General features: G+C 40.1%; 1 protein-coding gene across 3 annotated transcripts in view; it reads right to left on the bottom strand.

Annotated features, from left to right (window-relative positions):
- The window catches only part of pard3ab (par-3 family cell polarity regulator alpha, b), a 75,787-nt gene that overhangs the window by 21,044 nt on the left and 39,080 nt on the right, over window positions 1–15,663 (bottom strand). The window contains exons 13-23 of one of the 3 annotated variants that reach the window (XM_079612222.1): window positions 13,588–13,776; window positions 13,279–13,449; window positions 12,932–12,958; window positions 12,405–12,555; window positions 8,487–8,670; window positions 8,111–8,253; window positions 5,703–5,747; window positions 4,676–4,906; window positions 4,319–4,538; window positions 2,039–2,146; window positions 1,081–1,311 (exon numbers count right to left, since the gene is read on the bottom strand). In XM_079612222.1, coding sequence (XP_079468348.1) covers window positions 1,081–1,311; window positions 2,039–2,146; window positions 4,319–4,538; window positions 4,676–4,906; window positions 5,703–5,747; window positions 8,111–8,253; window positions 8,487–8,670; window positions 12,405–12,555; window positions 12,932–12,958; window positions 13,279–13,449; window positions 13,588–13,776 — 1,700 coding nt within the window. The remainder of the gene's footprint in view (window positions 1–1,080; window positions 1,312–2,038; window positions 2,147–4,318; window positions 4,539–4,675; window positions 4,907–5,702; window positions 5,748–8,110; window positions 8,254–8,486; window positions 8,671–12,404; window positions 12,556–12,931; window positions 12,959–13,278; window positions 13,450–13,587; window positions 13,777–15,663) is intronic. The other 2 variants (XM_079612223.1, XM_079612224.1) reach the window with 2 other exon arrangements.

Genomic DNA, 15,663 nt, shown 5'->3' with positions numbered 1-15,663 from the left:
CTGAAACTAGCCAAAGTCTCTTCTGTGAAATGTGTGCACTTTTGTTTAGGGTCTAAAAACGTGGGAAAAAAACACTTGCAGGAGTCCTCACTCGTAAAAAATGTCAATAAATGTATGATTTTTTTTTCAATTAAAATCTAAAAAACCTAAAAGTTTCAAGTGCTTAATAATGATGCTAAAAATAAATAAATAAAATAATTCAAGCTGAATGAGAAACAAGAAACATGTTTCTGTAAAACCTTATCTAAAATGCCGCACTCAATGTCTCATTCTCAAAGATGATTTAGACTGATTAAAAGATTTAAATAAAAGATAAATCCTGCCAATTTAATGACACTATCTTGCCATTATATGAGATAACAGCTTCAATCAGCCTAAATATCCTAAAACATCACATCAGGTATTTCGGTCTTTTCAGACTGCCACACCAACAACTTCTTGGTTTTAACTAAAATGACCTGACAGTTATAAACTGATAAATAAAGCTGATTGGCTGAAACGCAGAAAACAGGAAGATCACTATGCTATACGGTTTGCACACACACACACACACACACACACACACACACACACACACACACACACACACACACACACACACACACACACACACACACACACACACACACACACACACACACACACACAATGGTCTCTAAAGACCATAAAAGCACACCCACCCACACATTGTGCCCCCTTTAAGATCCACTTCCCTGTGCAGATTTGTGAGGATAATTCCCACAGTCCCATGTTCTGCATCTCTGTGGAATGACACCCACTTCCTGTTCCCTGAGGGTTCTTACAGGAAATGGCCTTCCTGTCTCTGTCCGCCTGTGTTTGTTTTAGTCTCAGAAAAAAACATGCAACCCTCACACAACCCAAACAAAACATTCTCACAAACTGGGTTTTATGAAAGCCCTCGAGAATACTTTCAACACTTTATACAACTTAAGGAGAATGATACATCTCAGACAGTGTTAAGAATAGCATCTTGACTTCAAAATGGCAGGTTAATTCATTAATAACTCAGGAAGTGGAAGGACTATGATATTTAGAAATGAGTGTCATTACAGTAAATACCTGTCTGGCGAGGAGGGGTGTCCGTTGCGGCCGTTCTGTTTATGCGTGTACGGTGAGTCCGGAGGTGTGTGGATCCGATGGTACCCGCCGTGCTCCAGCGAGCTGATGCCGGCGTACGGGGGCTCCTCGGGAGGAAGTGAGGTCAGGGTGGACCGGCTAAAGTCCTGGATCTCAGCATAGTCTCGTTCTCTGGCCTGACGCTGGCGAATCTCTCGCGTTTTAGCCTGGATCCTGCATAACAGCATTGAAAAAGCATTAACAGAACGCACATTAAAAATAAGGAATAACAGACAGATCAGGGTGAACGAAACACTAAAAATGAGGAAATGTCCTCTGATATAAAAAAAACATGATTTATTCTAGACTGTATTTTTGTCCATACAACGAAAATCAGTAGGATCTCATGTTGTTTTGGGACCCCATTGACTTTCATTGTATGGACATTCTTCATTTTTTGGGTTCCACAGAAGTCAGTCATACATACAGATTTGGAAACAACACAAGAGCTAGTTTCTTCACACGGGACCTTAAAAAACCCCACCTATATAACCTCCATCAAAAGCAAGATGATAAATGAGCGTACGAGTAGGAGATTAAGAAAGAAATTGAAAGAGTGGTGATATCTCAGCAGGGTCTCACAGGACAGAAGGGAAAACGGGAGGGGGTTCACATGGCATTATTAATAAAACAACATGAACACACACACCTGCGGGCAAACATACACACGATTAACTTAAAATGACAAACATATTACACAAACATATAAAAAATATGAAAGCATCATAGTGCTTTAACAAAACACATTGACAAAACAAACAGGACTCAAACAATCACAAAGGAAGAGGGTTTGAGGAAGTGGGTACGGCTAGCAGGTAAAGTGTCAGGAAATGCCTCTGATCAAAGGCTGATGATGGGGGAGATTAGCTCTGACTCCGAGTGTGTGTGTGTGTGTGTGCACCTTTCTTGTTCTTGTCTCATTCTGCGCATCTCCTCCTCCGATACATGAGTTTCCTCTGGCTTCCACTTCGCACCATCCAAGCGCTCGTCCTTACGGTACTTGCCAAACCTTGAACACACACATTTCAGGTTGACAGCAATTAAAAAGCTAAATAGCGGTGGATCTTAATTCTAAAAAACATAAATAATTTTTTGGGAAACTGCATTCAAATGCTACTTGGCTCAAAAATATTGAGTATTCAATTTGAGTATTCAACAAAAATACCCCTTCAATTTTAATGGGCATGATTCTTCTTTAATAAAAAAGCTCTTAAACCTGTCGGCTCTATTTAAACCGACATTAAAGCTCTTAATCCATCTATTCTAATTCATTTAACAAACTAATCACTGTTCTGCAACTCTGCAAAGCTTTTCTGCAAATCTTTGCTTTATCAAGCATATAGATTCATTATTATTCCGCTGACATGTGCACGAGAGATGACTGAGGTGTGTGTGTGAGAAAGCGGAAAGGAGTTTTTCAATACGTTTGTATGCGTATGAGTTCCGATATTCTGCAGAGCTCATTAATATGTAGAGCGCTCATTAATATGTAGCAGGTAGCTTTGGCTCAGTGAGGCAGATGACAGCCATTAAAACACTCCACTGCCCTAGAAGCAGTCGAAAATTTCCGAGCTTTTCAAAAATGATTTATCTATTGCTGACAGATTCAAAAACCTTCGAATGAGCTGCGTTCTTGCTTTCTCTCCCCTCTAGTCTTCTCGTATCTCTCTAAATAACTTCGTGGAAACTCAAACTTTTCCTCTGTGTCTTAGATCTGATTGTCCATTCTGCCTAGAGCTCAGGAACACACTGTCACTCCACAGAGTACACAAACAGCCCATCAACATTAATCATTATATATCAACCACATTATTCTTTTTATTAATAGTCCAGGTAATCTAGTTAGATGCATTGCTGTTGACAGTCTATATACACTACTGTTCAAAAGTTTGGGGTCAGTAATTTGTTTTAAAGAAATGTATTCTTTTATTAGGCAAAAATGCATTAAAGTGATATTACAGATATTTGTAATGCACCAAATCAGCATATTATAAGGATTTCTGAAGGATCATGTGACACTGAAGACTGGAGTAATGATGCTGAAAATTCAGCTTTGCCATCACAGGAATGAATTAGTATTTTGGTATTTATTTATTTAGAAAGCACCTTTCAGGCTACACAGTAACTCCAAAGTGCTGTACATTACAAATAATATAAACAAAAGAATAAATACAATAAAGAAGACAACAGAACACCCACCAATAAAACACACCCACCATTAAAACCCATTAATGTTTTAAAATGTAAGAGAACAGGTATGACTTTAGATGGCACTTAAAGGTATTTAAAGTTGGGGGAGATCTAAACACAAAGGGCAGTTTGTTCCATAATCTTGGCCCAGCGACAGAGAAAGTGCGATCACCCTTCAATTTAACACGCACTCGGGAATACTTTTTTTTTGTACAATTACATTTTTAAAATATATTCTAATAGAAAACTGTTGTTATAAATTGTAATAAAATTCCCAATATTACTGTTTTTACTAGACTATATTAATGTTATCACATAAATGTGGCCTTGTGCATAAGGGACTTCTTTCAAAAACATTAAAAATGATTACCGACCAAGTGATGTAAGCACTGAAAATACACAAGTATTGCATTTTTCCATTAGATATTTTCCATCAACAGTTTTCAGTAATTAATACTAAAAATCAACATTTCGCTTGATTTACATGCATTCTGGGACTACATAAACTGAAATAGACATTTAATGTTTTGACTGAAACAAAGTCTTTCATTTATGGGGGTAGCATAAGTGAAGTTTGCTAATGCAACTGCAGCTCATATCTAGAAACCATGATATACATTTTTTTAAAGAAACTTTGCTATTTTAAAGACCCTAGCAACCAGCAAAGCTCCAGAAACCAGAAGACCCTTGCAACAACATAGCAACAATGGCCCTGCAACTATCCACCTAAGAAATGTGTTGGCAAGATTCGTATGTGCAAACACCACTCATTTTCTTAACTCGCATCTTTCTCCAGTTTTGTGTTTCTGCCTATTGTTGGAACATGGCTGCGTCGGTGGGGAGCACACTAGTCTTTTTATTCTATTGTTGGGTTTTGAGCTAATTAAGGACATGAAGAAAAAGTGCTCTGGGCTGATCTGCGCTCTTATCATCATTATTCTTAGTCTCTTTTATCTGACACAAAACACTGCTCAGATCTGCTTTTAATTACCTGAACATCTCTCCAAGGCCCTTGAGCATTCCTTTCTTTGTTTTACCCTTCTCTTTCTCTGGCTTCTTTTTGTCCTTCCCCCCTTTTTCTTTCTTCTTGTCGTTTTGAGGCTGGTTGCCATTGATCAGCTGTTGCTCGGTGACGGGAAGCGGAGTGAGATCAGCTACCGTGGAAACCGAATCCCGCCCTGACCGAGAGCTTCCTTCTGTGTCCTCATCCACTACAGGAAGAAAAAGGGAGGGGGGGAATGCTATTATTATTATTATTATCAGTCATAATAAAAAAACAAAATTAACATAAGTTAATCAAATTGGCAGCCGTTAACACTACATTTGATGAATTTGAATGCGCCCGTACATGTGTCCATGCACTCCTCTTCATCTCCATTGGCTGCTGGCTTGTCGTATGATTTGTCGATTGCGGCTCGGAAGCTCTCGTTGCAGCCCCGCCCCCGTATGATGCGTGGCCGCGGCCGGTGAAAGGGCATGTCGCCGTTGAGAGTTACCTCGGCGACAGCCGTCTGTAAACTTTCCAGAGAGCTGGACTTCTTTAGGCCAAGAGATGGGCCAACGTCATGCGAGGAAGAGCCTGAGGAAGAGTTTGTTAGTTAAACCACAAAGTACATTTGAGCAGTTAGCATGCAGTCTGTCCGCCACAAATCAAAGTGTGTGTGTGTGTGTTTCTTTTGTATGTAGTCAGCCATGGAAGCAAAGGTGTGTTTCTGTATTAAGTGATGAAGATAAATGAATGTAAGTGGAGGACAGGAAAGATTGCATGAATTTATCTTCATCACGCAGCACAGCCTTACTGAAGCGTGTCAGAGCTCCCCTGCTATTTTAAATATAATACAGCTGTGCGTTTGTAGTACTGCAATATTAAGATCAAATTAATTTTCAGAACAAAATGCTTTACAATAAAACTAAAAACTGTAAGAAGTGACCGTAAAGATATTGATAATGTTACAAAAGATTTCTAGATTAGTAAAAGCTTCCACAAAAATATTGAGAAGCATTGGTCGCAACATTGATGTCAATGTTTCTTGAGCAGCAAAGGAGCATATTAGAATGATATCTGAAGGATCATGTGACACTTAAGACGAGTAATGATGCTGAAAATATAGATTTGACATCACAAGATTAAATTACATTTATATTTATACTTATATAAAACCATTGCTTAATTGCAAAGTGTGAATTTACATTCAATTTAGTTTGAATGCTGTAACCTGTTTATATAGGTGCTAAAATAAACATGTTGTGACAAACAAGTTGTGACAAACAGGCCTAGGAAAGTAATCAATGATGAAACACTGAAGAAGAACAGGCAGGGACGTTACAATCATGTAGTGTGGAAAAGAAGTGAGTGTGTAAGTGGTCATGCTTACCTGGGTGGTTCTCTGTGCATTGTGTGAGGTTAATCTCATCAGCCACTGTGTGAGGGGCACACATACATACACATACATTCACAGGATGGTTAGTTTGACCATTCAACATGCAGCAAGCAACCAGGCAATTATCACCATCAACAAATCAGACGACAGAAACAATCAGTCAGCGCTCATTAACAAAACCGTGAGTTTCCATAGTGATTCTGCTGATTCAGAATTATCCCTTTTCTACTGAGACGGTGCCGGTGCCCAAACGGACCTCATTCCACATGTTTCCACCAAAGAAAAGGTGTTTTTTTGTGTGAGAAAAATGGGATTCGTATTTGTCCTCTTTAACCTGCTGATATTAAAAGCAGGAAGCCCTTACATTATGGATCGAAATCATAATAATGTCATTGTAACAAAGCTAGATAGCTTGTGTTAACTATACCTAGAAGGATTAAGCAAAAAAAAACAAAAAAAAACTAGTATATATAAAAATTAAATAAAAACTCTGAACGGTTTTTCAGAGAAGACTGCAGAACCCTTGTCTGAGCCCTGGCACCAGCTCCATTTCAGTGGTAAAGTGGTAAGTGAGGAACATCCAGCAGAATTGGATCAGTGGAAACAGCATTCAGATTAGAAAGCACATGCACAAGGGAGACCAATGCAGACTTAGTGACGGTGGATGGTGAATGGTGATGCTCAGAATGAGAGACATTCTGAGAAGTGCTCTTATAAAAGAGAGGAAAGTAACTTGAGCAAATGGATTGGATTTCAGGGTGGGATTTTATCTACTGGGACTGACCTAGAGTATCTAGGTCCAAGCAAGGTGTTTGGGACTGATCTTTAGATCAGGCAAGTAGGTCAAACCTCTTGTCTTGGGGACTGACCTTTAGAGTATCTAGGTCCAATCAATGGTTTTGAGATTGACCTTTAGAGTATTTAGGTCCATGCACTGTGTTGGGAGATGGGACAGACCCTTAAGAGTATTTATGTCTAAGTAATGTGCTTTGAGTTGATCTTTAGAGTATTTAAGTCCAATCACTGTTTTAAGGACAGATGTTTAAAGTATTTAGGTATAATTACTGTTTTTGAGATTGACCTTCTGAATTTTTAGGTCCTAGAACACTGTTTAGGAATAATCTGTCGAGTATCTAGGTCAAATATCACTGTGTTTGGGACTGACCTTTGCAATATTTATGTCATATTACTGTTTTTGAGATTGACCTTTAGAGGTTTGGGAGTAATCTGTACAACTAGAGTAGATACTAGAGTATCTAGGTCCACCAATTACTGTGTTTGGGACTGACCTTTAGAGCAGGGGTATTCAATTAAACTTCCAAACGGTCCGGTGTCTATATTTCCTTCCCAGTGGAGGTCCGGACAATACTCTTTTGGAACAGTTATACATTTCCATATTCTATTATACACAGCCATAGTACTTTGTAAAAGAAAAATTCCTAATAGTCAAAGATGAGAATACTGGGCCCCAACTGAATATGAATATAAAAAGGTTAGATCAGATGTTTTATCAGGCTTTTTTTTTTTTACATTTAGAGACCTATAAGTAGCACATAGTAGCACATTTCGCGGTTCAGCGAAAACAGGCGGTATGTTCCGGCGCAAATGTTCCCTGGTGCTATTTTGGAGTTTCAGAAAACAATTCCGCCACAAACCAGGAAAAACCTAGTCTAAAGTCAGTGCCGCGTTAGTCATATGCTATTTTAAGGGCGCATGCTTGGCCATCCATGTTGCAGTCACTAACGTTAAATAGTCGAGGCTGTTTTTGTATGTTTTCTTCACGGGGACGGGTCATGTGATGGGTGGCTGATGAATCGGAAGGATACGCCATGACTGATGACACCCAATCATAGAGCCGAGCGTGAGCCTCTGTGTCATCGTTTGTAAAGTCCTCCGTTTTGACCGTCTTCACTTAAACACCCTCCGGAAATTCAAAATGCAAAACGGGGTCGGCTGCGTTTCTAAACTTCTCCGTTTTAAGTCTTCGTTTTTGCAGTTGTAGTCTGGACGGGAGGTGCAAACGTAGCAAAAGGTCTCCGTTTCTAAACGAAAACACAGTAGTGTGGATGGGGAGTAGTGCTCTGAAAGATCATTACTTTAAACGACCCTGAGCACTTGAGGTGTGAACCGCCCCATGTTTTTATGCACTGCTCACTTTAAACTGTAGAAACGGTAAAATGGCACAACTATGTCTCAAGGATGGAACCGGGTCCGGAACACGGTTCGCCATTTGAATACCACTGCTTTAGATTATCCAGGTCCAATCACTGATTCAAATTGATATTTAGCACTGTGCTTTCGGGTTGATCTTTAGAGTAGCTAAGACCAAACACTGTGTTTTCAAATTAATGTTTAGAGTATCTAGGACCAAGTTCTGTGTTTAAGATTGATCTTTAGACTACCTAGGTCCATGCTCTTGGACTTGCGGGTCTTGACGATGTCGAGTTGGCCTGCGTCTCCAAACTGCTTGGTGCGTTTCTCAGACATGCTTTGCCTGCCAAAGCCTTCCCTCTGAAACACCCCCTCATCTTTAGCACTGGAAGAGCTGAGGAAGGGATCGAGAAAGAGAGAGACATTAAATCACAGCACAGTGTCCAGCCCTTGGCCCTGCTCTAATAACAGAGGCTCCTTTGACAAACAAAGGAAAGACCATGGACTCAATTACTGCAGGAAGATCGTCAGAAGAGTCGGACAGTTGATGCTCAAAATAGAAACAAAGACAATGGATACTTCAATAAATAAATTGCAATACTTTCTAAACCGTCCACTTTTATTTACCTGTCAGGAAGCTCTTGGTCCCAGGGTGGCGGCGGTGGTGTCTCCACAGCGAAACCCATGTCATCGTGTGAACTGGATGACGATTGGTCAGACAACTGGGTGGGGAGAACACGTGGCCTGTCGTCTTCAATTATGACCGTGTCATCCTGAGGCATGTTCACCGTCGGCGAGAGCTGATAATGATCTACAGAGAGATAAGAGCAGGAAGGGGTGTAGGGAAAATCAAATTATGTTATTATTATAAAGTAAATCAAGTAATTCAGCTAATCCCTATCATGGTGGGGGTTTCATAAATACCGGGGTTTCGGTAAAAATAAAGATGTAAGTTATAATTTATGCACAAATAAATCAACTCATTCTGAGCAAAGCAGGTCAAAGTCACAGAGAATCAAGAGCAACAAATGAATCATTTCTGTCGTACCCTGCATGTAGTGAGAAACACTTTTAAATGCAATGCAGACTGGGTGCACTTTGCATGACTGCTTTTTCTATATTCGTTTGTGCAGAAACCTTTTGCATTTTTTTAATTAAATACAGATAGAAAGTATGCATTTTAGATATGGGAAATAGTTCTGTTAGCTTGTTTTTAATCTGTTCAGAAATTTCCCACCCTAGTCTAAAATAAAGCCCATGAGAAACACTTTGCTTTTTCAGTATACTTCGATAAGTGAAACCGTGTGGGATGCAAACGATCACACAATGCACTACGTTTGGGAACAAAGTGCTTTTTTAAAGAAATACTGGAAACAAATGATTATCTTCATGCCATTTAGCTTGATAATAGTTCTTGAGTATATTTTTCCACCAAACAATGTAATCGAGATATCGTTATCAGCACGTAAAAAACACACAGAGGGCATTCAAGCAATACACACACCATGTGTATGTGCCTTTCCTGGGAATCAAACCCATGACCTTGGCATTGCCAGCACCCGAGTCTACCAATCTACTTGCACCACAATAAAGTGCAACACTCCCCACTTTTTTTTAGCGGCCTTGGTTCCAGAAATATTTCTACCATTTATTTTCCCCAATAGGAACTTTAAAAAGTTTTCGTAAAAGCGCCATAAACCAATGTCATTTTTTTTTTAGTCCAAGGTTAAAGACAGTGTAACTAATTAACATTCTCTAACATTATTTAGGGAAATAACTACAATCCCATGAAGCCTGGCAAAAGAAAGAGCAATTAAATTTAAAACGACAGAGAAAAATGTAAAACGACAGAGAAATAAAACTATTGATTTAAAAATGTTGATTGTGTACTGTATACATATTTGCAAAATATGCATACAGCATATACAAATATTTAAGGGTGTTTAAGAGTGTAGTGACTCCATTACGTCATTTGCAGTGATTCATGGGAGTGCGCGGTCACTAAAAATGTATTTTGGCTCAATTTGTTTGTTGGGATTCTCTGAATCATGGGTAAAGTAGTTTTTCAACAGGAATTCTGCTGTTAAACAGTTGTCTGATGTTTTCAACAAAAGCACCTACCACCGATTAACAAGCTCAAGGTCTGTCTTTAAAGGTTTACAAGTTATCACAAAAAGAAATTCCCCATGGAGAAAATGAAAAGGACTTTTACTTCCGAAAGCCGACTAGATCCACTATACCCCTCCACCAAACAAATGTCTCATAATAAGCCAAGTCATCCAAAAAACAATTCAAATTTTCATAACATTTGTTTAAGAGAAATTAACCTGCTGTCTGTTTATACATAACCTCACCCGTGCAGATGCACACCCATTCTGCACACAAACTACAACATCCTCCTCCTATTATTGACACACATCTTCTGGGGAGTGTTTGAAAACAGGTCTTTAAATAGATAGACAGTCACATTCTTATAGAAGTGAGTCTGTATCTCTCCGCAGGAGCCTTCGAGTAGAGCGAGCTAATGAAAGCCTGTCTGTGTGAGTGTATGGATGGTATGAGCATGACTCTGCATATATATACTGTATGGCGAATGGGAAAGCATATGCACTTCTGTATGTGGCACCCTGCTACTGTCATTTCCCATGAGTGGATTCAGTTGTTGACAGGCGGGATAACAGCTCCGGCTGGGCGCTCTCCCGCTCTCACACAGAGAGCTCTCAGTGAACCTCCACAGCTCTGCATCTGTTTGTCCAGGGTAACACTCATATGTTTTCTGTTAGACCACATGTTTCTTATACACTGCAGCCCAGAGATGCCAGTTCTTCTTCTGAAACCTGATGCTGCGTTCAAATGTGATCGTAGAGAGCATCTGGTGATGATTAACTTGCAAAATAATGCAAATAATTACTTTCCTGAAAACAATAATAACGACGCATTCCCAAACCCAATGCGTTTTAGTTGATCTGAAGACCATATATGTACTTATGTGTGTCATTTTAATCAAATAAGATTCAAGACTAATATTGAGGAAAAGTGTCAGTCTAGCATCTGTTGTTGACTCATAGCCTATATACTGTCGCAAATTGCCTGTGCTTTGCATTTAGTCTTTAATAACATGAGATTTTGGCCAAATGACAGAAAAAACTGAGCGCCACATAGCTACAGTAAACTTTATAGCCTGTAAGTTGATGAAAACGATGTCATGCACTTACTGCCACAGATGCGGCCGTTCTAACGACAGACAAAACACGCATGAGCACTCCATTGAGCTTAATTTTGGTAAAACGTTATTAATATAATGACACATTCAGAAGTGTCTGACTACATATAAGGGCAAAATATCAACTCTGACAATGCAGTGTTTAATTGTATATATATTATATATATAGAGGTCACTAACGAAACCCGCCAACTAAGATCATGACCAAGATCAAACCCACTCAAGACAGGTATCGGACTGAATCAGTTGAGATTGTAACAGTACTTATGTAATTATATATAACGCACTTTTGGCATTATACATATACATATATATAAAATGGCAAAAGTTTTGGGACGTCTGCCTTTACATTCACATAAACTTTAATGACATCCCATTCTTAATCCGAAGGGTTTAATATGGAGTTGGCCCACCCTTTGCAGCTATAACAGCTTCAACTCTTCTGGGAAGGCTTTCCACAAGGTTTAGGAGTGCGTTTATGGGAATTTTTGACCATTCTTCTAGAAGCACATTTGTGAGGTCAGGCACTGATGTTGGACGAGAAGGCCTGGCTCGCAGTCGCCGCTCTAATTCATCCCAACGGTGTTCTATCAGGTTGAGGTCAGGACTCTGTGCAGACGAGTCAAGTTCCACCACACCAAACTCGTTCATCCATGTCTTTGTGGACCTTGCTTTGTGCACTGGTGCGTAGTCAATTTGGAACAGCAAGGGACCATCCCCAAACTGTGCCCACAAAGTTAGGAGCAAGAAACTGTCACAAAAATGTCTTGGTATGCTGAAGCATTAAGAGTTGAACTAAAGGGCCAAGCCCAAACCCTGAAAAACAACCCCACACCATAATCCCCCCTCCACGAAACTTTATACTTGGCACAATGCAGTCAGGCAAGTACCGTTCTCCTCGCAACCGCCAAACCTAGACTAGTCCATCGGATTGCCAGACAGAGAAACGTGATTCGTCACTTCAAAGAACACGTCTCCACTGCACTAGATTCCAGTGGCGGCGTGCTTTAAACCACTGCATCCGACACTTTGCATTGCACTTGGTGATGTAAGGCTTGGATGCAGCTGCTCGGTCATGGAAACCCATTCCATGAACATCTCTATGCACTGTTCTTGAGCTAATCTGAAGGTCACACGAAGTTTGGAGGTCTGTAGCTATTGACTCTGAAGAAAGTCGACGACTATATATATATAGATAAGACTTAAGTTTTTTTAAATAAACGTTTACAAAAAAATTCTATCTACACTTCAAAGGAGAGGTTCAATGCACTTTTCAGCTGGTCAGAAATTACACACTTTAACTTTTAAGTGTTACAACTCACTCATTTTACGGTTATTTGTGCTAGCTTGCGGCCTCAGGTTGTCATCAAGCCCCTCGATTCCGTATAGGGAGTGTGAGATCCGCCGCTCGTGGTCGTCAGGAGACGGGCTCAGGCTCCGCTCTAACCCCCGGGGACTGGATCGGCTCTCACCCTAACAGAATCCAAAAGAACATGAGGAACATCATGATTCAATTAAAGCACACGACCTACATTGTAGATTTATCTTCTCAGAGATGTAATTGACTACTGTGGTTTGTGTTGTGGTGACAGAGCGGTCAGAAACAGCTCCGCTGGGCTCAAGACCCCTGTCTTGTCCAGAAGCAGACACTGAGCACTTGACACGACGGGAAAATCTTGTGCATTTATGATTCTGCTCTGGGTAAGACAATTACCATCAGCCGAACAATTTATAACAGCCCAGTGACAGAAAACAGCAAGAGACCATCATAGTTTCCCCTTCAGAATTACAGAAAATACATCTAGAAGGCCCTTGTGGACAAACTTGATAAATGCAGTGACCTGATTACCTGCTCTTTAAACGGATCAGGCGTTCTCTGGAGAAAAAGAAAAAAAGAAAAGAAAAAGAAAACAGCATGCGGACAACCTTAATGTGTGTGTGTGTGTTCGGCAAAACTGGAGGATTTCAAATGCGAGCCATAACAAACTACGATCAACAGTGAGAGAGATCTGAGATGCAGTGAGCTTTATATTCTGAACCAGGTCAAGTTGAAAATATTTATTAACATTTTATTTCAACCCAAAACACTAATGAATGTCATTTACATAAGTCATACATTAAGCACTCTTCACACATTAACATGAACAATGCTCAAAGCTTTCAGGATCTCCTCAGCTTGTCTCTTCTTCTCTTTACCTCGTGGCGTTTGTTGATTCTTCTTGCCACGATCAGCTGAATCATCCCTCGTTTGTTGCCCTCCGTTGACATGGATTTGCGCAGCGTTTCCATGGCGTCCTGGTTTGTCTTCCCTAACAACGACTCCCCATTGACTGCGATTAGCTGATCGTTGACTCGCAGCCTTCCGTCCTACGCCAGAGAATAAGATTATGAACACCATTCATACACCATTCTGTAAGTAGACTGAGCAACCAATAACAAATGGATCATGAAAAAAGCAGATTTCGACTGAATCTGCTAAAAAAAAATATTGGGTATACATCTAACCTTACATGCTGCTCCTCCATTGATAATAGATTTGACGAAGATGCCCAGGTCAGCGTGGCTCTCCTTTGACCTGTTACCCTTGACACTGACTCCTAATCCCGCCGAGCCAGAATCACTCAGAGGCACTTCCAATGTCAGGAACTCCCGCGTCCCGTCTGGGGTTAAGACCAGCTCCTCCTCTTCTACCTTCTACAGAGAGAGAGAGAGAGAAAGACACAAAACTGTAATTGTCATCTGTAGTTTTGAAGATGAAACAGCCATTTAAAAGCAACGATTAAGGTCTTAGGTCAAAAACCGGGGAACACGGACAGCCTGGAGAGACAGGTTCATTAGAAAAAACATAAATATCTTCATTTGGCAATGACAATAAAAACGTTCTACTTCTACTACTTCTACTATTTGAAGACACTACCATGGTTTGTGGACTCTGGGGTCGATCACACACTACAAATCCGTTGTTCTGAGACTATTTTAAGACATTCTCTCACCCTCAGGTCATTCCAAACCAATTTCTTTCCTCCGTGGAACATCATCAGGAAGCCTCATCGGAAAAGAGTCACCAGTACAATTTTTCTAAATATTCATTTTGTGTCTTTCAGAAGAATAATCCTTTTGTGTCTCACATAAAGTAAGTAAATAATGGCATTGGCATGATAGTCATTTTTAAACGAATTATCCATTTAAACCTTGACAGGATAGCAAGTTTCTGTTTGCAGTGTGCAATAGATTTCAATAAACACCATGAATCTCTGCAGAAGCAGTTTTTGATCGTTCTCCTGTCCATTACCGTCGCTGACAAGCAAAGCTGCCACTTTCACCTGCTTTTGAAGCAAATTCAGCTTATGTAAATGAGGCGGGGAGGAAAGCCTTCGTGAGAAATGATGCCTGCCAAACCTCTGCTCTCTGATTCAGACACATAGATAATAAACCCATTACGTCTGATGCTCTTCTGACCTCTCCAGTGACTCCCTCATGTTAGCGTCTGCCAGTGTGTGAGTGTATGTGTGGGAGAGAGAGAGCGAGAGAGAGAGAGATGTGACGGTTTTAACAACCATCTACTGAGTGACTGCTCAAGAAAGTCTATCTTTATTGAGCTTTAATCACCTTCACTTTAATGTAACAACCTCTGACACACACACACACACTTGTGTTCAGAAGGAAATGGATGGCTTTCATTTAGTTCTCTCCTGCTCTCTGGACCAGCACTGCTAAAGCAGATCTTATCAGCCTTGAGGGGTTAATGCACAAACAGCGGCGAGAGTGACAGAAAGAGAAAAACAGAGGGAGGCAGGATGAGCTTTCACACTGACATTGTTTCTTAAGCGAAACAGCTGCGGCTCTATCTATACAGACAACATGTGATTTTAATTTAAAGGGTTAGTTCACGCAAAGTTCTCTCATTACTCACCCTTACAAGACTTTTGTTCATCTTCGGGACACAAATTAAGATATTTTTTATGAAATCTGAGAGCTGGCTCACTCCCTCATAGGCTACAAGGTAATTGCATTTGCCAGCCCAGAAAAGTTAGTTAAGACATTAAAATAGTTCAAGTGACTAGAGTGGCTCAACCTTAAGTTTATCAGTTCCCGCGCATGCATTGTGGCGCTCTAGTGAACTCACAACAGAGGCCCACACGGATGAAAACGAATAGTTGAATAAAGTCCTTATATTTGTTGTGTTTTTGCGCACAAAAAGTATTCTCGTCGCTTGATAAACTTAAGGTCTCTCAGACTTCATCAAAAATATCTTAATGTGTCATCCGCATATGAACCAAAGTTTTACGGGGTTGGAACAACACGAGGGTGAGTAATTACTGACAGAATTTTCATTTTTGAGATCACAGCATGATCTGTCTATTAATACACCAGAGAGACAGACATACATTACAAACAGATTGGGATACATAGAGACAAGTGAGTCAGATTAAAGAGATAGTTCACCCATAAATGATTGAAAATTAAAACATTTAGTCACCTTATTGGAATCGATAAGAATCGGAATCGATAAGAATCGGAATCGATAAACAGAATTGGCATCGTTAAAATTTAAACGATAGCCAAACCCTAATAATTTTT

Source organism: Phoxinus phoxinus (assembly GCF_949152265.1).
Source record: "Phoxinus phoxinus genome assembly, chromosome: 5".
Lineage (NCBI taxonomy): Eukaryota > Metazoa > Chordata > Actinopteri > Cypriniformes > Leuciscidae > Phoxinus > Phoxinus phoxinus.
This window is presented reverse-complemented; position numbering and strand designations above follow the sequence as displayed.